The sequence below is a fragment of the Andrographis paniculata genome, unplaced genomic scaffold, assembly GCF_009805555.1.
Source record: "Andrographis paniculata isolate CXL003 unplaced genomic scaffold, ASM980555v1 Contig56END, whole genome shotgun sequence".
Taxonomy (NCBI): Eukaryota; Viridiplantae; Streptophyta; class Magnoliopsida; order Lamiales; family Acanthaceae; genus Andrographis; species Andrographis paniculata.
Genome location: NW_026137591.1, coordinates 1965718 through 1989668, shown reverse-complemented (window position 1 = coordinate 1989668; position 23951 = coordinate 1965718). Strand labels below are relative to the sequence as shown.

Below are 23951 nucleotides of genomic sequence, written 5' to 3'. Positions count from 1 at the left end.
ATGAAAATAGTACAAGATAAACAACTAATAATTATGGCTTTATTTGAAATCAAAATCAAATACATCAAAATAGGTATTTAATTTGATAGTTTGAATGAAAAATAATTCAAAAATACAGTATTTTAAAGAAAAAAAATATAATTTAATGTAATTTACTGTGAGAGAAATAATAATTTTTTTACTGAAAATGGTACACGATAAACAATGAATAGTTATGTTTTTTATTTGAAATCAAATTCAAATACATCAAATAGGTATTTAATTTGATATTTTGAATGAAAAATCATTTTAAAATACAGTCTTTTAAAGGAAAAAATATAATTCAGTGTAATTTACTGTTAGAGAAAATAATAAATTTTTACCTAAAATAGTACAGGAATAAACAATGAATACTGATGTTTTTTATTTGAAATCAAATTCAAATACATCAAAATAGGTATTTAATTTGATATTTTGAATTAGAAATAATTTAAAAATACAATATTTTAAAGGAAAAAATATAATTTAGTATAATTTATTGTGAGTGAAAATAATAATTTTATACTGAAAATACAAGGGAAACAATGAATAATGATTATTTTGATTTGAAATCAAAATCAAATTTAATTTGATATTTTGAATGAGAAATAATTTAAAAACACAGTATTTTAAAGAAAAAAATTATAATTTAATTATTATCATATTTTTAAAATAATAAATATTATTGAAATTAAATTTATTAAAATCTGAATATTTATTTTATCTTAACTATCAATAAATAAATAAATATATACATATGCACACTAAAACAAATTCTATATAGTCTAATAAAATAACTTAATTTATGGACAAACATCAGAATATCAAATTATATAATAAATTTGAATCTAATATAAATGAATGAAAGCTAAACCAACAGGGTAATAAAACCACTTAATCATCTATGAACAGCAGCAGCATCATTGCGCCTCTGATTCTTCCCTTCTCTTGGACCGCTCCTCGCTTCACCGAATGCTTACTGTAAATCATTCAATTCTCATTTGCGCTGCAAAAATCTCCATGAAAGTATTAGCGAGCATTCCGAGTTCCTGCGTAATCGCTTGTCTTCGCGCCAAAAGATGGACTGTTTGTAGCAGATTTCGATTGATTATTTATTATCGTCGTTTAGTCACTTCTTTTTGGTTTTGGTTTAGTGCAGAGGTAGCAATTGAAGCTGCGATTATAGGCGGAATCGAACTTGTAAGTTGAAATCCTTCAATTCGAACGCCATAGTTTGATTATATGTTTTCTGGAGTTACTTTGTATTCAATCGTTCTGTAAGTGTAGTGTGAGATGCAAAAGATTATGTTGCAGTACTATTTGAGCAGTCAATTTTGCGCCAATTGAACAAATAGTGCAGAAATTTATTGAATTAAGATTTTGAAAATTCCCATGAGATTCATTGTTTGTCTGACCGACCAGGTATGGTATTGCCTTTCAATTTTTAGCTGGAAATCACAATGTCAACTCCAGGTGTTTTCGAGGTAAATGTCTGCAGAAATATGTACATTTTAGCCTCCCGCGAACTCCGATTTTATGTTTCTTGAATGTTTCATTTCCACAGGTTTTGCAATGTTTGATCCAAGAATATCCTTGGGCATCATTAGGGGTGAGTTCTTTTCAAGTCACTCCACTTACATGTTCATCACTCTTGCTAGATTTCCTCATTTGTGTAAATTCGTCATGTTGTATGGATGGATCTCGGATATGATATATTTTTACAGATGGAGTTACAGTATGCTCATCAGATATTCTTTTCTGTTATCTAAGGAGGATACTAATCTTCATTTAAACAAAAACAATTCAATAATTAGAACTGTTCATGATGGATGATTCTGAATTTTCTAAATCCATCTTAGAAGCTGTCATTTTGATGTCTTCTGGGCATTAAAGGCTGTTCTACATATGGGCAACTTATAATTTTCCTATAATTTCATCGAACTCTCGTATCAAAGGCAGTAGTTAATCTGAAGTTCTCTCTTATTCTTAAGAAACATGAGGAATTTGGAAAAACGGCACCTCATTTCTTTTGTTTAAACACCTCTGAGTTTCCTCAATTCTGCAGGTTGGAACTGTTTTAGATAGAGCAGATGCCAAAGAGGCGTTCAAGATTGGAGCTAAGTTTCTAATGAGTCCTGTAATGGTGAAGGTACAAGTAAACCTTCACTATATACCGCCAGATTGAAGCTGATTGTTTAATTGTGCACAAAACAGTATGTTATTTATCATAAGAAAACCCAGTTTCTACTTTTACTCCCATTTTATAGAATTTCAATCTATGCTTAAATCATATGATTTTAGTCTACAATCTATATATATATATATATATATATTTCTGTTCAAAATTATGGAATCTAAATTAATATGTACATATATATTGTTTTAACAGTATCAAATTGATATGGATATTTCTTGTGGGACTAGACATACATTTTAGCATGTCATCTTGTCTTATCTGATTTCTTCTGAGTGCATTTATGATGTGTTAAGTGGCTTCCATTTATAAAGAAAACATAATGTAACAATCTTTGTTCTAAACAATACCTTCATATATTCATTGTCGGACATTTGATTGATGGTATCAGGAAATTCTAGATGATGTTGCGGAGTTTCAAGCACTGTACATCCCTGGAGCAATGACTCCAACTGAAGTATGCATAATTCTTATTTGTTTTGTATTTTATTATTCCTTCGGGAGCAACAATTTCAGTAATGACTCAAATCATCATTCTGAATCTATGTTTTTCTTTTTTTAGAATCTCTGGACTTTTACTGTAAATTGTAGTAATAAATAAAATGTCGATATGCAGATATTATTTGCATCAAAAGCTGGTGCACGAATTGTCAAGCTTAGTCATTTCATTTCATTTGCGGAAATTACCATCTGCCAACTTTTTATCTTTTTTTTTTAACTTTCCTCAACTTCTCGACTTTGTATCTTCTCTTTCTGATTCTTCCCACTCCTTTTTCTGTGAGAGCATCGAGGTTTATTCTCCTGTAATCTTTTCTTGTTTAGAAACAAAGTAAATATTTATTATATATTCTCTTAAAGCAATTCATGCTTATCTCCACCACTTTAGTCCTAAAATTCTCTACTTAATTCTATTTTTGTTACACATAAGAAGACAATAGAATGTATATCTTTCAAATGAACTTATGATCTCTATTATAATTTCATCGCTGGAACCACAACTCTGAAAAATAATCTATCGAAGGCGGGTATGGTATGGTTGATGTTTTCTTTTTCTATCAGCCGTTGCATTTTAGAAGCTTTCTCAGTTGAATATATTTAGATTTTTTGTCCAATTCTATATATGCCTATCAAAAGTTTTACATTAGATCATCATTTTGGAGTCACATGATTCTTCTGTTGTTCATAATACTATATCCTTTGTGAAATGTCATCATGCTTTATTTACTCATGCTCATATCTTGTTTCGTTCGTTCTTTTTTCAATTTTCTTTTAATAGGTTTACCCTGTCTCCACATTAGGCGGCGCTCGTTAAATTGCAGCAGTGAAGAAACCATTTCCTCATATCTCAATGGTTGCATCACAGGGCATGACACTAGGTCAGTGAGCAGCACAATCAATGCTTATTTTACGTCTCATTCAAATTCCAAGAGCATTTTGAAGTATGTATTGTGAAGCAGGGATGAGTAAAGGATTGGTGAAATTCATGAAATGAATGTCTTAGTCAGACAAATTAGATTTTATTGCCCTTTTCTTGTTATATCATATACAATGTGTTTTATTCAGACTGATCGACCTCTTTGCCTGGAAACAGATTCAGTGGGTGAATATATTTCTCAGGGAGCATCTTCAGTTGTCTTATCTGATGCCATATTCGAGAAGAAGGCAATGGATGAACAAAATTTTGATCATGTGTATCAACTTGCTCGCCGTGCAGCATTTCATGGCTACAAGGCTACGAGGTTAGAACATTACCTCCTTTTGCCTGCTAATTCTATATCGGCTTTCACATTTCACTTGAAGTCTCTTTCATCACTTTGAGGATACAGAATGCCATTTATGTTAGGTGATTCTGTATTCTCAAATTTGGAACCATCCTGTCTGAAAAAGTAATACTTCCCCCGTCCTCACCTAAAATATCTCATTTGTTTTTTTATAGTAGATTATGAAAAAATAGTACTCAATTTCTCTCCGTTTAATATATCCTTCTCCTTAATAAATAATTGTATTTTATTTGTTGATAGAGTGTGTGAAAAGGTTTTGATATTTTTGTTATGTAAAAGTGAAAAGTATTTTGATATTACTGAATGATAATAGAAAAGAGATACATTTTGGTAAGGCAAACAAAAATGGCACATTAGATGGGGATAGGGGGGCGTATTATATTAGTGGATGGATTTGTGTAAGGTGGAAAGGTATAAAATACCTTTGGGTTTAGTGGAGTAAAGATCGAAATGTGTGGGAAATCAAAGATGAGAGGAAAGAAGATTTTGTATTTCCACTCTGATTTGAATTGATAATACACAGAATTTAAAAAGAGATTAGAAGGAGAAAAAAAAAAAAAAGGAAACAAACAAACTAATTCCCTCAATTAAGTCCCTCAATTTAAGGAATTACAAATTAACTCTCCTAACATATTTGAATTACAAATTGATTCTCCTAACATATTTACATTTACAACTCAGCTACTCTTTGACACTCCCCCTCAAGCTAAGGAATAGATGTCTTCCATCCCCAGGTTAGATATGGAAACTCGAACTGTTCAGCCTCTTTGTTAGAACATCGGCTAATTGTCTCTATGACATACATACTGACCCTTCCTTCAGTTTTTCTTTGATAAAATGTCTATCAATTTCAATATGCTTTGTCCTATCATGTTGTATAGGATTATGAGCTACATTAATAGCTGACTTATTGTCACAGTAGAGCTTCACAGACCTTCCCATTTGACTCTCAAATCATCCAAAATGATCCTCAACCAAAGTAATTCGCATAATCCTTGCAATTGCCCTAAATTCTGATTCCTCTGATGACCTTGCCACTACATTCTTCTTCTTGCTACTCCATGTCACTAGGTTACCTCCAAGAAAAGTACAATACCCTGCAGTTGATCTTCTATCCACTTGGGAGCCAGCATAGTCAACATTGGTGTAGGCTTCCAAGGTAAGAGTGTCATTCCTTTTGAACAAGATTTCTTTACCCGGATTGCTTTTCAAGTAGTGCAGTACCCTGTAAGCAGCTTGAAGATGAGGTTCTCTTGGATCATGCATGAATTGGCTAATCATACTTACAGAATATGCAATGTCTGGTCGAGTGTGAGCAAGGTATATAAGTCTGCCAACCAACCTCTGTACATTGTTATATCCACAGCTGGTTCTTCTTTAGCTTCTCCCAATTTATAGTTTGGATCTATTGGAGTAGAGATCGGCTTACACCCAATCTTCCCTGTTTCTGCCAATAAATCAAGCACGTACTTTTTTTTAGATATGAAGATCCCTTGTCTGGAATATGCCACCTCAATACCGAGGAAGTACTCCAATTTCCCCAGTTCCTTTATTTCAAATTCTTTCATTACTCTCAGCTTTAATTCATGCTTCTCTTTCTCATCTTTTCCAGTTACTATGATGTCGTCCACATAAACTAAAAGATCAGTCACTCCCCCTATAGCCGAATGCTTAATGAAAAGAGTGTGGTCACCTTGCCTTTGTTTGTATCTAGATTCTTTCATGACTTTTGTAAATCTGCCAAACCATGCTCTAGGAGATTGTTTTTACCATAAAGGGCTTTTTCAGCTTGCACACCGTGTTACCTGTGTCCTTTTCAAATCCTGGTGGGATGTTAATGTAAATTTCCTTATTTAAGTCAACATGAAGGAATGCATTCTTAACATCATATTGTAGCAGTTTCCAATTAAAGTGAGCGGCCAATGATAACAACACTCTTACCGTGTTTATTTTTGCAACTTGAACAAATGTTTCCTGATAATCCACCCCATAAGTTTGAGTGTATCCTTTGGTTACTAACCTTATTTTATATCTTTCAAGGGATCCATCAGCCTTGTACTTCAATGTAAAAATCCACCTGTAATCAACAATGTTTTTTTCCTTCGGTTTATCAACGATCTCCCATGTTTTATTCATTTCTAATGCATTCATCTCTTCTCTCATAGCATCCCTTCATTCCCTTATTGACAATGCCTCAGACACATTGTGAGGGATGGCAATAGTGTTCAAACTCACAATGAATTCCTTTTAGGCTGACGACAGGCACTTAAAAGAGACATAGCGAGATGGAGGATAGAGTGGTCGTTTAGTGTATTCTCTGGTTCCTTTTCTAACAGCAATGGGAAGACCTAGAACAGTTGTTGAATCAGTGGATTGTTCAACAGATTGTGTGCGTAAAGGTGAATCTGATCTTACCGTGATTTCATTCTCAGAATTTGGATTGGATTCTTGGACTTGTGTCAATTCAGGAACGATCTTCCTCCTTAAATACACCTGAGGAAACTTTGGAAAATTGTGAGTAATGTTGGTTGGAGAAAGTAGAAAATATGGGTTCAGTGACAGGATCGGGTGACTCAGAAGTGACTTGTTCAGAGGACTCGGGTTCAGTGACAGGATCGGGTGACTTAGATATGACTTGTTCAGAGGACTTTGGTTCAACTGGAACATGAGGAGGGTTTGGTTCGGAGTGACTACGGGGTGGCATATACAGAAGGTCAAGGGTTTAAAGTGGTTGAAGGACTCACAAGTACTATCTTCCATCATTGAAATCTCCCCTGAAGAGAGGACTTGCAAAAAAAGGTCTATTTTTTATGAAAGTGACATATGCAGAGATGTAAAACTTTTTGGTCGAGGGGTTGTAACATTTGTAACCCTTTTGAGTGGATGAGTAACCGAGAAAAACACATTTGATGGCTCTAGGGTCTAGCTTCCCTCTATGTTGTTTGTGGACATGAACAAAGGTGCCAAATAACCTAGGAGCCTCTACAGGGCTTTTGTTTTCTAACACATGAGAGGGAAGTGGTGTTGAGTAAATGCCTATTCTTTCTTTCAGCTACCTCATTTTGTTAGGGTGTGTCCACACATAATGAATCATGGATAATCCCTTGTGATTGAAAGTAAGACGACAATTGAAATAATCTTTAGCATTGTCTGTCCTAATGCTTTTTATTTTGACCCAAATTGATTTTTAACCATTGAATGAAAATTAGGTATAACAATGCTAACATCAGATTTTTGTTTAAGAAGAAAGGGCCATGTAACCCGAGAGCAATCATCAATTAAGGACACAAACCAACGAGCCCCAGAAACATTAGGTGTAGTGGAAGGATCCCATATGTCACTATGAATCAAATGAAAAGGATAAGAATTTCTTTAATTGCTGATAGAAAAAGATGTACGGATATGTTTTGCTAATTCACAGATGTCACAATGAACCTCAGAAATATCTAATCCTTGGAACAAATGAGGAAACATTATTTTTAAAATCCTAAAAAAGGGATGACCAAGACGTAGGTGATATAGCCAAATGACATCTTTATTCGAGGAACTAAGGAAAGAAGAAGGCAAGTTACTTTAAGCTTTTTGGATGGTTCAAGGTGGTAAAAACCGTTCCTTAGTGATAACTCCAAATATGAGCATATTACTTGCTTAACAAAACTATGTGTTACTTGATTTTGGTATGAAACCCATTACAATATCTGATTTCTGGCATACTTTATTGATCTAGTCGGCTTGACATGACCTATAATTGATTTGTTGACATTATTAACGATTTTTGGCCTTTTCAAGCGGTGATTCTGGTCCAGAAAAGCTAAGGCATGAGAAGCAAGCGATGGCCATGTCCGCTTAACAAGTGACGCTCTCATCGCTCATGCCAACGACTCAAACACCTACCGTAGCGAAGCAACGACAACTCACTACAGATAATGCCTAAGTGTCCAACCCGTAGCGGAACAGCCATTCCACTATCGGCCAACACAGATAATTCCGCTTAGTTGCGCTGATGCCCTCCAGTCATCTGGGCAAGCGAGGAAGATCTGCGCCCCAAAAAGTCAAAGCAAGCGAAGCAAGCACCCTGGGGGTTATGACCAGCAACCGCTTCAACGGAATAACCGCCATCAACTGCCTAACTGTTCAGCGGTTGAAACCGCTTCTTAACTGCTCCCAACTACTACTTCAATTAGCTATAAATAGGGCCAGATGTCTAGTTGTAAATATACTTCGAGAGGAGTATGCAGGCATACTTTGTGCAAATCCACAGTTGCCTTCCGAGAGCTCCAACCCTGTAAGGGAGTTCTCAGCAGGAATGGCCAGGGGAGTTGAGATTTTTCTCCTCCCTTGCCCGCTACTTTACTGCTTCCTTAGTCCTAGTTTACCACTTTGATTTTCAGTTTTGTAGCCATAAAACTTTACTGTTTTGATAGCTAGTAATGAAATATCACTTGTTCTTCATCGTCATCCCTTCCCCATTCTCACATTTATATAATTCTAAGTTGTAAAGAACTTTAAATCGCTGAGAAAAAACATAGAAAAATAGACTATTCAAGCCTTGGTTTGCGTCACAAACAGATCCAGGGTAGTTCAATGTGGTTAAGTACGCGGGAGCCTTGTCGACCTGCTTAATTACTAATCTGAATTCGATTTTGATTAAAAAGTGGTAACAGAAGGGTAAATTCACTAATGAGACTGAAATTGGAATAATTAATGGGACCTAGGCGGTGGTCTATTGGGTCACAGAAACTCGTAGTGATAGTAGGGTTTCTTTCTTATAATATTCTAATTCTGGGCGTCATTGAAGTCTTATTGTAACTCCCTTAAGGTCAAGTATCAGTGATTTAAAACGATGTCGTTTGGAATGTCATGCAGAATGTTGTTGTCCGCAGGAGCTGCCATTGGTATTGTTGGAGATGATGGAGAAGAAGAATAATTAAAGCCTGAATTTAGGGATTGTGAAATGAATGGAGAATGAATCATTATAAGAATGGGTATATATATATATATATATAAAAGGGAATTTGGAAGGATTTTATTTTTTTTACAAAGATTTGGAAAAGTATTTGATTTAGATATGAAACTTTTAATGTTATTATTATTATTATTATGGAATGTTTAGGATTTGTTTGGTTTAAGGGTTGAATTTTAAATTTGAATTTGAATTTAAATTATAATTTAATGTAATTTCCTGTGTAAGATAAAATAATAATTTTTTAATGAAAATAGTACAAGATAAACAACTAATAATTATGGCTTTATTTGAAATCAAAATCAAATACATCAAAATAGGTATTTAATTTGATAGTTTGAATGAAAAATATTTTAAAAATACAGTATTTTAAAGAAAAAAATATAATTTAATGTAATTTACTGTGAGAGAAATAATAATTTTTTTACTGAAAATGGTACACGATAAACAATGAATAGTTATGTTTTTTATTTGAAATCAAATTCAAATACATCAAATAGGTATTTAATTTGATATTTTGAATGAAAAACCATTTTAAAATACAGTCTTTTAAAGGAAAAAATATAATTCGGTGTAATTTACTGTTAGAGAAAATAATAAATTTTTACCTAAAATAGTACACGAATAAACAATGAATACTGATATTTTTTTATTTGAAATCAAATTCAAATACATCAAAAATAGGTATTTAATTTGATAGTTTGAATGAAAAATAATTCAAAAATAAAGTATTTTAAAGAAAAAAAATATATAATTAATGTAATTTACTGTGAGAGAAAATAATAATTTTTTTTACTGAAAATGGCACACGATAAACATTGAATACTTATATTTTTTATTTGAAATAAAATTCAAATACATCAATAGATATTTAATTTGATATTTTGAATGAAAAACAATTTTGAAATATAGTCCTTTAAAGGAAAAAATATAATTCAATGTAATTTACTGTCAGAGAAAATAATAAATTTTTACCGAAAATAGTATACTAATAAACAATGAATGCTGATGTTTTTTATTTGAAATCAAATTCAAATACATCAAAATAGGTGTTTAATTGATATTTTGAATTAGAAATAATTTTAAAATACAATATTTTAAAGGAAAAAATATAATTTAGTGTAATTTATTTTGAGTGGAAATAATAATTTTCTATTGAAAATAGTACTTAGAGAAACAATGAATAATGATTATTTTGATTTGAAATCAAAATCAAATTTAATTTGATATTTTGAATGAGAAATAATTTAAAAACACAATATTTTAATAGAAAAAATTATAATTTAATTATTATCATATTTTTAAAATAATAAATATTATTGAAATTAAATTTATTAAAATCTAAATATTTATTTTATCTTAACTATTAATAAATAAATAAATATATATATATATCCATATGCACACTAAAACAAATTCTATATAGTCTAATAAAAATAACTTAATTTATGGACAAACATCATAATATTAAATTATATAATAAATTTAAGGCAGAATTGGGATTAAATCTCTATTTCAACAAATTTGTTTATATTCAGTCCCTATTACTAAATTTTTACACTGCACTTCCCCTTTTTTTATTTTTTTTCATTCTCACTCTCATCCATCAAATTTTCTCTCATCTCTCCTTTAAACCGTTAGTTTTCGCGCAACCATGACAAGAATTCCGACGAGCAGTACAATTTGTTTATTTCACTAAAAAAATCAAAATATGACTCGCCCGTATTTTCATCTCCTATCTTCTGTTCTCTTCTTCTCCCTTTGATTCTTCCTGTTTTTCTCCCTTTGATTCTTCTCCCTTTGATTCTTCCCCTGTTTATTTCACTAAAAAATCAAAATAATTATTTCAAAATTTGAGGCAGATTGTTTGATTGCAGATTTGATTTTTCTTAGTTGTGTTAGTTAGGGTTTTAGTAGATCAATTTTTGTATTGAACAAACTTGAATGTTATGCTTCTTATACATATTGATAATCATCTTCCAGATAAATTGCACTACTATGATGCAGAGATTATTTCATTTTTACAACCTATTAATCTCTTAGTTTTAAATCATTAATTTTGAAGTTAATAACCTTCATTTGGTCATCCAGACAAGAAGATTATCAGTTCTTATTATTTATTAACTAAAACATTGCTCTTTTATTCTAATTTGTATCCATTGTATGTCAATCTAACTTATTTGATCTGAAATTGCATTGTCTTTAGCAATTTTCTTTGATGTCAAAAATTCATTATTAGAATTCACATGATAAATGTACTAGCAGAATGAATATCTATATTTAACCCAACTTAGCATTTTCTTTATTTATATATATTTTTTTCTTTGTCGTGTTAGAGCGAGGCAATTTGGTTGTAAAATATTATGTTGTAATTTTTTCTTTGTTATGTTGTGGTAATATCATTCAAATATTTTGTTGTGGTAATTTTTTTTTTTTTTTTTTTGTTATGCAGGAACTTGCACCTAACATTTTTGTCTGTGAGTGATGCAATGAAAATTACTGCGGTGTGCATCAATGATTGGCATATTTATACAACCTATTATGTTTGCAATTGTACCTTTGACATACATACTTGCAATTTGAAATACACCTGTAATTTGAGTTTCGCACATAACCGACGTAGTTGCAACGGGTATTATAGATTTTTTAAAATTGTAATTTTTTGTTTTGAAATGATGTATATCAAGTATTTGATGGCAATGTAGGTTCTTTGTATTGAAACTTGTTTGTAAATTTATTGCATCGTGGTACATGAACCGAAAGTACGGGTATTCGACTATGATCTATTATTAATTAGTTGTTGATGACAAAGGTTTATTAAATGGTAACAGAGGTACGTGACAGAAGTTCATTGAATGGTAACAAAGGTACATGAATCGAAAGCATAGTTTATTGAATGTGTATTCAGAGTATTTGAAATGTGTGTATGGGTATGTGAAAAACAAAATAGTACATAAAGATAATGTATGTAGTTACGTGAATAAAGTACTCAGGTATTAACACTGAGTTTATGAGTATATTATATACATTTATATGTCAAGTAGCAGGTATCTTTGAATTTAGTTGAATTCCTACAGTGGCGGAGAATTCTCTAAATGAGTTCCTAAGGTTTGGATTACTATGTTATGTGTCAAAATATTTTAAAAGAAAAGTATTTGTCCTATTACATGGAAAATACAATAGAAATTTTAGTAGTGGATTACAACTCGTCTTTCAAGTAAGTACTACATTTGTCTTGTGTTAGTTTGTGAAAATGAATTTAGGTTGCATCAACTGTTTAATAATCTCGTAGCAGCGGCAGTGTAGTTTATTAATAAAAAATATTTTAACAATCTTCTTTATGACTTTGTTCGTGAAAACGAATTTAGGTTACATTTCTGACTTGTTTAACCATCCATAGTAAATATGTATTGTATACTTTTTTATACAATTAGGAGTGTTGTGGGAACACTACCATAATGAATTCATCTCTGGTCCAACATCAAATGAATATTGCAAACTGAAAACGACCGATTCTCCAACCACATGTTACCAGGGCATATATATTCGTTATTGAAACATATAAAACTATTATTATAGGTACGTAAGATCTGTTCCAGGGTATGTATATTTTGTATGCAAGTATATAAGTATGTGAGTTGGGTATAAACACCGACCAACAAGGTATAAATAATGGTTGCTTAGGTATTATTTGTGTAGTGCCAGGTATCCTCGAATTTAGTTGATTTCAGTCAATCTCATGCAGAGGAACTGATTCACAAACTCGGTACGAGCACTTCCTCTGTTTAGTCATGACAACAATCATGTATTCTAACAACTAATATAATTTAACTTAGTCATTTATAGCTTGTTTAGTCATCTACAAGTGGAGGTTTGAGTATAATTCTACATATATCATACAATATAATTAAGTCATTTTTTTTACTTGTTTAGCCATCTATAGTAAATATGTGTTGTTTATCTCTTTATATAATTTAGGGTGTCATGGAAATACTATCACGATGAATTCATCCCTGATTACCGACAATAAATGAACATTTTGAACAAACAATGGTCGGTTACCTAAGCACAAGTTACCAAGGTATATATACTCGATATTGAAGCATGTGATACCAACATTATCGATACATAAGATCTGCGTTAGGGCATATCGGTATTTGATGCAGGTATGTTAGTATGTGCTCCAGGTACAAACACCGACATCCAAGGTATAAATAATGGTTGCTTAGGTAATATTTGTGTAGTAGCAGGTAGCCGTGAATGTGCTTGATTGTAGTTGATCCTCTTAGGGAGGGGCCAATTCACGAACTCGATGTGAGTACTTCTTCTCCCAGCCCCGATGAAAAAATTTAGGCATGGTACGTGTACATTCGACAACACATGCCCACACTTTTCAATGGCAAAACGATAAAACATGTACAAGTAACAACCAACATAGTTTAACTAAGTCTTTAATGACTTGTTTAGTCATATATAGTAAATATGTATTGTTTATCTTTACATACAGTTTTGGGATTCACAGGAATACTATAATAATACATCCATCCTTGATTACCGACAATAATTGAATGTTTCAAATAAAGAACGGTCGATTTCCCAAACACAAGTTACCAGAGCATAGATACTCGTTACGGGAGCATATGAGATCATATTACAGGTACGTAAAAACTATTGTGGCGTATGTCTTTAATGCAAGTATGTAACAATATGCTCCGCGTACGAGCATTGACAATCAAAGTATGATTGGAGTTGCTTTATTATTTGTGTAGTAGTAGATGTCCTTAAATGTGGTCAACTTCAGTCAATCTGTTGACGGATGAGACAATTAAGGAAGTCGGTGAGAGAACTTCCTCTATTACCCTCGGTGGAAAGGTTTGGGCATGGTACATTTACATTCAACAACTTATGTTATATTTTTCAATAGCATGATCACAAAGCATGTAACGTTATTCAATGGGTGTAATATAATTACTTTATGCATCGATAGAATATAACCGGTTGGATCCGCTGACATATTTTACAGTAGTAAATGGTATATAACTCTATTACACAGGTATATAATGAAATAGTAAAGGTTTGTAAATATATTCGGCAGGTATATTAATAATGTACTGAGGTATTTGATGATGCAGCTATGTAGGAACGAATGATAAATATAAATATCCTGTTATTTCTACAGTATTTGAATTCTATTATTGGGTAATCATTTGGAGTTCTAATAGTTGATTAAAATTCGTTGTTGTTGTTAAGTACAACCATTATCTATATAGCACACTAAACACCAAATTTCCAAATGCCACACAACTACATTGCTATTATGAAGTTATATATGTTAATACTAGAGGTATGTATATGTATAATGCAAGCATGTTGGTAATGGAAGGAACTATCTGGTGATGCTAACATGTGGAAAAAAATGGTAAATATAATATCATGTTGTTTCTATAATGTCAACTCCGATGTTGAATAACGTGGGCTACGGGCTAAAGTTATTAATCAAGACAAGCAGACGCTGCCACTATAGCCTCATTTTTGGGCAGTCCAAAAAATGACCGAATGGAGTCATTTTGATGGCTCTAATATATTCATCCAATATACGTTTCTTCATTTTTCTCCACCTCGTTGTGAAAAAATGGTATTGCAAATCGGATGATAACCTATTTGTATTCCTTCACCGGTTTGTAAATAAATACCACCAGTCCACATTACCCGAACCTCAAATTTATTTAAAAGATTATCAGAATTTATCAGGAGTACGTAACAACACATTTCGATACATAGTAGTCTCATAAATGTATATTACTTAGAAAACTATACTTGAAACATACAACTCGGGGTACTTAACAATACTATATTTGTCAACCCACAAACATGACTAATTACCGAACAATCAAACAAAAAAACTAAAACTATAACCAAACAAAATATACATCTACAAAATTAACAAAAATAATAAATTAAATAAATAAAATCATCCAAAATCAGTGCCAAAATAAAACACTCAACTCGATGTATCTGAGCTACGAACGATTTCAAATCCGATTAACAAAGAAAACTACACCGATCACTTAGGGCTTCTTAACACCAAACCAATGCATACAAACACGGGATCAAAACTTACACCCCAAATAATCGAACAAACTACGGTATAAAATATCAATGTCAACAAATCAAAACTTTAAAAAATCCAACCAGACACTTACTTATTCGAGCTTGTCTTGGGGAAAGGGAGCGGCCTGTTGTTTTCTTAACATTTTTGTACCGAATCGGTTGTTACTTGATCGCCGGAGGTTGGAGAACCCCTGTTCACCTAAATGGAAGAAAAATGGTTTAAAATCGATGTGAGAGGAGTTATGAAAGGTTTCAAGTCTTTACCTCTATTAATCGTAAATTAATTGTTTTTTTTTAATTCACAGAATGAAAAGGTACGCGATTTCTAACTAGAAGTATATAAGGTTATAATGAAGGTAGAGCGGGAAGTAATATAATTATATATTACAATATTTGAAGTATTGATCAACCTATTTCGAGTACATGTTGTATATACACGTGATTGAGGGAAAAATACACATTAGAGTATTGCAGTCTAAATTTATTTTCAAGCAAGTGTATTTGTCTATGGATTTTAGTCCAACTTCCCCAAAATTTAAATCTAATATAAATGAATGAAAGTTAAACCAATAAGGTAATAAAAAAAACTTAATCATCTATGAACAGCAGCAGCATCATTGCGCCTCTGATTCTTCCCCTCTCTTGGACCGCTCCTCGCTTCACCGAATGCTTCTGTAAATCATCAATTCTCATTTGCGCTGCAAAAATCTCCATGAAAGTATTAGCGAGCATTCAGAGTTCCTGCGTAATCGCTTGTCTTCGCGCCAAAAGATGGACTGTTTGTAGCAGATTTCGATTGATTAATTATTATCGTCGTTTAGTCACTTCTTTTTGGTTTTGGTTTAGTGCAGAGCTAGCGATTGAAGCGGCGATTATAGGCGGAATCGAAGTTGTAAGTTGAAATCCTTCAATTCGAACGCCATAGTTTGATTATATGTTTTCTGGAGTTACATTGTATTCAATCGTTCTGTAAGTGTAGTGTGAGATGCAAAAGATTATGTTGCAGTAATATTTGAGCAGACAATTTTGCGCCAATTGAACAAATAGTGCAGAAATTTATTGAATTAAGATTTTGAAAACTCCCATGAGATTCATTGTTTGTCTGACCGACCAGGTATGGTATTGCCTTTCAATTTTTAGCTGGAAATCACAATGTCAACTCCAGGTGTTTTGAGGTAAATGTCTGCAGAAATATGTACATTTTAGCCTCCCGCGAACTCCGATTTTATGTTTCTTGAATGTTTCATTTCCACAGGTTTTGCAATGTTTGATCCAAGAATATCCTTGGGCATCATTAGGGGTGAGTTCTTTTCAAGTCACTCCACTTACATGTTCATCACTCTTGCTAGATTTCCTCATTTGTGTAAATTCGTCATGTTGTATGGATGGATCTCGGATATGATATATTTTTACAGATGGAGTTACAGTATGCTCATCAGATATTCTTTTCTGTTATCTAAGGAGGATACTAATCTTCATTTAAACAAAAACAATTCAATAATTAGAACTGTTCATGATGGATGATTCTGAATTTTCTAAATCCATCTTAGAAGCTGTCATTTTGATGTCTTCTGGGCATTAAAGGCTGTTCTACATATGGGCAACTTATAATTTTCCTATAATTTCATCGAACTCTCGTATCAAAGGCAGTAGTTAATCTGAAGTTCTCTCTTATTCTTAAGAAACATGAGGAATTTGGAAAAACGGCACCTCATTTCTTTTGTTTAAACACCTCTGAGTTTCCTCAATTCTGCAGGTTGGAACTGTTTTAGATAGAGCAGATGCCAAAGAGGCGTTCAAGATTGGAGCTAAGTTTCTAATGAGTCCTGTAATGGTGAAGGTACAAGTAAACCTTCACTATATACCGCCAGATTGAAGCTGATTGTTTAATTGTGCACAAAACAGTATGTTATTTATCATAAGAAAACCCAGTTTCTACTTTTACTCCCATTTTATAGAATTTCAATCTATGCTTAAATCATATGATTTTAGTCTACAATCTATATATATATATATATATATATTTCTGTTCAAAATTATGGAATCTAAATTAATATGTACATATATATTGTTTTAACAGTATCAAATTGATATGGATATTTCTTGTGGGACTAGACATACATTTTAGCATGTCATCTTGTCTTATCTGATTTCTTCTGAGTGTATTTATGATGTGTTAAGTGGCTTCCATTTATAAAGAAAACATAATGTAACAATCTTTGTTCTAAACAATACCTTCATATATTCATTGTCGGACATTTGATTGATGGTATCGGGAAATTCTAGATGATGTTGCAGAGTTTCAAGCACTGTACATCCCTGGAGCAATGACTCCAACTGAAGTATGCATAATTCTTATTTGTTTTGTATTTTATTATTCCTTCGGGAGCAACAATTTCAGTAATGACTCAAATCATCGATTTGAATCTATGTATTTTTTTTTTTTTTTTAGAATCTCTGGACTTTTCCTGTAAATTATAGTAATATATAAAATGTTGATATGCAGATATTATTTGCATCAAAAGCTGGTGCTAGAATCGTCAAGGTTAGTCATCTCATTTCATTTGCAGATATTACCATCTCCCAACTTTTTTTTTGAAATTTCCTCAACTTCTTGACTTTGTATCCTCTCTTTCTGATTTTTCCCACTGCTTTTCTCTATGATAGCATCGAGGTTTATTCTCCTATAATCTTTTCTTGTATCACTCATTATTCTCTTAAAGCAATTCATGCTTCGTCTCCACCACTTTAGTCTTAAAATTCTTTCTATAATTATCGACTTAACGCTATTTTTGTTACACATAAGAAGACAATAGAACCCATATCTTTCAAATGAACTTATGATCTCTATTATTATTTTCTCTCTGGAACCACGACTCTGAAAAATAATCTATCAAAGGCAGGTATGCTATGGTTGATGTTTTCTATTTCTCTCGGCTGTTGCATTTAATAAGCTTTCTCAGTTGAACATATTTGGATTTCTTGTCCAATTCTGTATATGTCTATCAAAAGTTTTATATTAGATCATCATTGGAGTCACAGATTCTTCTGCTGTTCATAATTATATATCCTTTGTGGTCTTGCTTTATTTACTCATGCTCATATCTTGTTTCGTTTGTTCTTTTTTCATTTTTCTTTTAAAAGGTTTACCCTGTCTCTGCATTAGGCGGCGCTTGTTATATTGCAGCAGTAAAGAAGCCATTTCCCCATATCTTGATGGTTGCATCACAGGGCATAACACTAGGTCAGGGAGCAGCACAATCAATGAATCAAAGCTTATTTTACGTCTCATTCAAATTCCAAAAACGTTTTGAAGTATGAATTGTGATGCAGGGATGAGTAAAGGATTGGTGAAATTCATGAGATGAATGTTTTCAGACAAATTAGATTTTACTGCTTTTTTCTTGTCGTATCATATACACTGTGTTTTATTCAGACTGATCGACATCTTTGCCTTGAAACAGATTCAGTGGGAGAATATATTGCTCAGGGAGCATCTTTAGTTGTTTTATCTGATTCTATATTCGAGAAGAAGGCAATGAACGAACAAAATTTTGATCGTGTGTATCAACTTGCTCGCCGTGAAGCATTTCATGGCCATGAGGCTACAAGGTTATTACATTACCTCCTTTCTGCCTGCTATATCTATATCGGCTTTCAAATCTCACCTGAAGTCTCTTTCATCACTTTGAGGATACAAAATACCATTTACGTTAGGTGATTCTGTAGTCACAAATTTGGAACCATCCTGTCCGAAAGTAATACTTATATCTCATTTGTTTTTTCATAGTAGATTCTGAAAAAAGTAGTACTCCATTCATCTCCTTTTAATATATCCCTTTGATTAATAAATAATAGTATTTTATTGGTTAGTAGAGTGTGAGAAAGTTTTGATATTTGTGTGCTTCGTAATTTATAAGTTATGTATAAATTAATTATATGTGTAATGATATGTTCGTAATTTATATAAAAATGAAAGATATTTTGATATTATTGGTGATTATAGTAAAGAGATACAATTCGGTGCGACAAACAAAAATGGTACATTAGATGGGAATTGGGGGTGTATTATATTTGTGTAATGTGGAAAAGTATAAAATACCTTTGGGTTTAATGGAGTAAAGATCAAAATGCGTGATGATATTTTGGTAAATAGAGGTAAGAATGAGTGTAAATTGATAATTAGGTATGGGACCACATATATTATAAATGAAAAAAAAAAAAAGACTATTTAGGTAAGACAATAGTAAATAGTAAGTGAAATAGGCCCTATTGGCAGCTCAATTTCGTATGAAGTATTATGCAGATTCTCATTGTCGTGAACGCGAATTTAAAGAAGTAGATTGGGTTTACCTCAAGCTTAAGCCTTATCGCCAACTTTCACTTCACTCCAAGGATGTCTGGAAGTTAAGCCCCAAGTATGCTGGTCCGTTCAAGATTTTAGCTCGTGTTGGTGTTGTTGCCTATCGCTTGGAGTTGCCCACATCTTCTCGCATCCATCCAGTTTTCCATGTTTCTCTTCTGAAGAAACATGTTGGTCCACTGTCTACTGTCACCGCCTCCTTGCCTTCTTTTGATGATGATGGGAAGATTATGTTGCAACCAGTAAAAATTTTGGTCCGTCGCCTTGTCAAGCGAGGATCTTCGCCGGCAACCCAACTCTTGGTTCAATGGGCTCACCTTCCTGAGGAAGAGGCCACATGGGAGTTCTTTGAGGATTTCAACACACGCTTCCCTGGTGTTGCGACTTGAGGACAAGTCATGTTTGAAGGGGGAGGTATTGTCACGAAGAAATGAAGAAGGAGAAGAAGGCAAATATTAATAAAAGCGTTAACTTGTAAAAGCGTAAAAGCGCTTCTTCCTAATTTTGCAATTTAGGATTATATAAATACCTGTATAGAACCAATTTTGGGGATAACAAAAAATCTAACCGAATTACCTGTCTTCTTCTTCCCAATCTCTCTGATCTCTCGCGCGCTCACGTCAGAGACGTGACATATACCAGCTATATTATTTTAGAGGTTGACCGCAATATAACAGTAGTCGAGATCGACAACTTTGGGTTTGTTCACTTTGTGTTTTTAGATGGATATGTTTTATATTATGTTGGAATTGTGTTGGTAATATTAAAAATAATATTTTGTATTGAATTGTTGACTTTTTCTGTGAGTGTTTAAAGTATACTCCCTTTGTCCTGTCACATTTACTTTTTGTGTCATCGTACTTAACATTAAAAATATTGTTATACTTGTATAATTTTTTGTACAGATATCCTTCTATTAGTATTCTAAGATACTAATTGAAGTATTTTTGCAATATTTCTTAATTTATGTTACGTTTTAATATAATAATTAATATTCAAATATCAATACGCAAATAGTAAATTAAACTCTTAGAGCCGGATGGAGGTAGTATATACTATTATATATATATATTGTGTTAATGTATACATATTGTATTTTTTAATACTCTCTCAGCTCCACTCCAAAGTACTTTTTTGAGATTTTGTAGTAAATTAAAATATAATAGTATTTTGTTGGTTGTGAAAGTGTGTAATGTTATGACATTTTGTCATTTAACTTTACATATAAAGTAATTATATGTGTAATGTTATGCTTGTAATCTAAATAAAAATTAAAGGGGGGAAAGAGATATTTTTTAAGTGTGATAGACGAAATGAATATTTATGAGGTATAGTTCCATTTAAAAATACTAAGTGAACAAACCCTATGGTCCGAACCATTTGATCTGTGCCATGTTTTTATTTTTCTGAAGCATCCCATATGCAGGAGAACCGTCAAGAAGCATACAACAGTGTGACAACATCAACTGAAAGCTCACAAACTCGACAAAAAGATGAACCGTCATATTAGATGTAGTGCCTATAGCTGCAGACGGCCGACACTTCCAAAGGTACGTGTAATCAAATATATTCCCTCTTACATGGAGAAAAAACACCGGTCGCCTCTCCAAGCTACGCACCTTGATGAAATCCTGATTTTCAATGGTAAAATAACAGGGAAACGCACGGCAAATCCTTGATAAGATCTCAACCACGTCGATGATACTCAAGAAGCATAGGCTTGCTGCAAGTCATGGAGTCGGAGAAATTCGGGGCAGCTTTACTCAGGTTAGGTGTTTATGCTCTAGTGAAAGTTTCATATTATGTTGAAAATGTTTTTGAGCATGTTCACTTTTTAAATAAGCTCTATTTTGTGAGTTTTATGACAGATTTTTATTAATTTTTTTCTAAGATATTAAATCAAATAATTATTTTTTTTTATATTTTATATTCAAAATATCAAATCAATATTTATTTATATCATATCAAATAACTATTCAAATTTAAATTTTTACCACTAAAAAATCCAAACCCACAAGATATGAAAATCATACCAATAGTACTAAAAATTTGGGTTAAGTAGCTCTCTTTATACAGTGGTTTGTTTGGGTTTGATTTGAACAACATTCAATTGGACAGTGAATTGAAAAATATCAATGATAAAGTAGGGTATGAGTGTTTGGTACAAGAGAAATGTTACAAGATAAATACAAATATTTTATTTCTCTATTGAAAAGTAAATTATTTTTTATTCTCTTGTTTCATTTTTCTTCTATACGCATAAAAACAAATATTTTATTTCTCTATTGAAAAGTAAATTATTTTTTATTCTCTTGTTTCATTTTTCTTCTATACGCATAAAAATGGTGAGAAATGAAATTGAGATAACGCAATTTAATAAAGAATCAATTTTCATTCTCTACCGAATTTTTCTACTATCATTCATTTGTCATTCTTTGTACCCAAGGCAACTGAGCATTTCAACCTAAAGTCATCTCTAACCCATCAGTTTTAACTCTGTAACATTTTACTCTAACCATAACTTTATTTTTCACTATTATTTTTTAAATATTCAATTTTTCCTATTATTTTAAACACTTTTTTATTTTTATAATTTAAAATAATTTAAAATAAAAAATTAAAAAATTAAAAAAAGAAATATAGGATGCAACGCCATTTTTCAACGTCGCTACAGTCAACACCAAAAAATGGCGCAAGATTTGGGGTCGGTTAGAAACAACCGACGCCAAATCATCCAACCCAGCGCCATTAATGGCTCTGGGTTGGAGATGCCCTAAGTTAATTCACTCATGTTTGTCTTGTTTTTCGGAGTTCCGGTTTTGACAATAGTAGTGCGAAAAATTATTATTATTATTATTATTAAAGTAGTTGATTACACACGCTCAATCCTATTTCAATTCAAATTAATTCATTACAATATTCAATATTTTTCTTGTTGATTACACTTCAAGAATACTAAACCTCACAAATTATCGATTATTTTGAAAAAAAAATAAAATTTTTGTTTGGTTTTGATTTAAAATTGAGATTTTGATTTAAATTTTAATTTAAATAGTATTTTAAAATAATATTTTGTTAATATATTTTTATTAGAAATCATACGGAATCAATAGTGTTATTTGAAATAAACAACAAATACTCTAAATATTTATAAATCTATTTAACTAATTAAATATTATTAAAAGAAGTTTTAAAAACCAATTGATTAGAAAGAAAATTGAAAAAGAAAAACAAATCTCACATTGTTCTTCTTCCAAACCCTGTCCACGCGCAGTTGGGATTCGCCATCGCTGATTATGGTCATGGATCGCCTTAATGTTTCAGATATGTCGCAGCATATTATCTCAATGTATCTGTAAAATATCGATTATTAATTTGCTATTAGCATAAATTACAAATACTTTAATAACTTTATAATTAGTATAAAATTTATGTAAAAAAATAAATTTAAACAATAATTTTATAATTAGTACTCCCTCCATCAACAAATACATTAATAACTTTATAATTAGTATAAAATTTATATAAATAAATAAATTTAAACAATAATTTTATACTCTTTTCTCTTTGTCCCTTAGCAATATACCTATGTTTTCGTCCATTCCATAACAAAGTATTCATTTTTTTTTAGTAATTGTATTATCTACTTAACATTACAAATATTCTTCTAATTTACAATATATTACATAAATATCATTACTTTTATATTCATACAACATAGGTTTAATTTAGTTTTTTATTTTTATTTCTACTACATTTCAATATAATACTAATATTTTTAAAACTCTTTAAAAAAGTAAATGAATAGATAGATATGAGACAGATTGAGTAATTATTACTGTAGTTAATACTCTATCGCTGTCCCATAACAAATTATCTATTTTTTTATTTTAGTCCGTCCCATAACAAAGTATCAATTTTCTTTTTTTAGTAATTGTAGTATCTACCTAACATTACGAATACTCTTACAACTTACAATATATCACACAAATGTCATTACATTTATATTACACAATACTAATAAGGTTATTTTAGTTATTTTTACTTTATTCCTACTAAAAACACGTGCAAAAAGCAAATGGATACATAGTTATGAGACGGAGGGAGTATTAAAAATATCTTTCTATAATTTTTTTACAAATGTCTTTTATTAGTATTATAACATTTTTGCATTTTTTTTGTTAATTTATATTACGTTTTGATATAATAATTAATATTCAAATATCAACGTTTCAAATTTGCAAACAGTGTTAATCACAATTGTGAAATATATTTAAAAGCAATATATTATATTTATGATATTTATATTATTTAAGAAATTCGTAGGATTCTTGTCTTATTTAGATGATTTATATATCACTATAAATATAATAAAAATATATACGTATTCTTATGATTGAAATAGAGAATTTCATTTTCATATTCTAACATTATTTATATACAAATAGAGTGAAAACCTTCTGGTAATTAATCAAATGAAACAAAAACGTAAACGCTCTCTCCAAATTTTACCTGAAGACG

General features: G+C 31.5%; 1 protein-coding gene across 9 annotated transcripts; it reads left to right on the top strand.

The window, feature by feature from the left end:
* The first annotated feature begins 885 nt into the window (after window positions 1-885).
* On the top strand, window positions 886-22728 carry LOC127256700 (uncharacterized). 9 transcript variants are annotated; one of them, XM_051282843.1, is made up of 11 exons: window positions 887-1218; window positions 1441-1502; window positions 1583-1627; window positions 2084-2167; window positions 2604-2669; window positions 17574-17612; window positions 18212-18311; window positions 18532-18679; window positions 20857-20980; window positions 21087-21197; window positions 22705-22728. In XM_051282843.1, the coding sequence occupies exons 2-9, from the start codon at window positions 1479-1481 to the stop codon at window positions 20885-20887; spliced, it is 537 nt and encodes a 178-aa protein (XP_051138800.1). In that variant the 5' UTR covers window positions 887-1218; window positions 1441-1478; the 3' UTR covers window positions 20888-20980; window positions 21087-21197; window positions 22705-22728. The 9 variants fall into 9 exon arrangements, with proteins under 9 accessions (XP_051138795.1, XP_051138800.1, XP_051138799.1 ...); XM_051282842.1 differs by lacking the exon at window positions 22705-22728 and having other exon boundaries at window positions 21087-21234; XM_051282838.1 differs by lacking the exons at window positions 20857-20980; window positions 21087-21197; window positions 22705-22728 and adding an exon at window positions 19364-19469 and having other exon boundaries at window positions 886-1218.
* Window positions 22729-23951: the final 1223 nt, after the last annotated feature.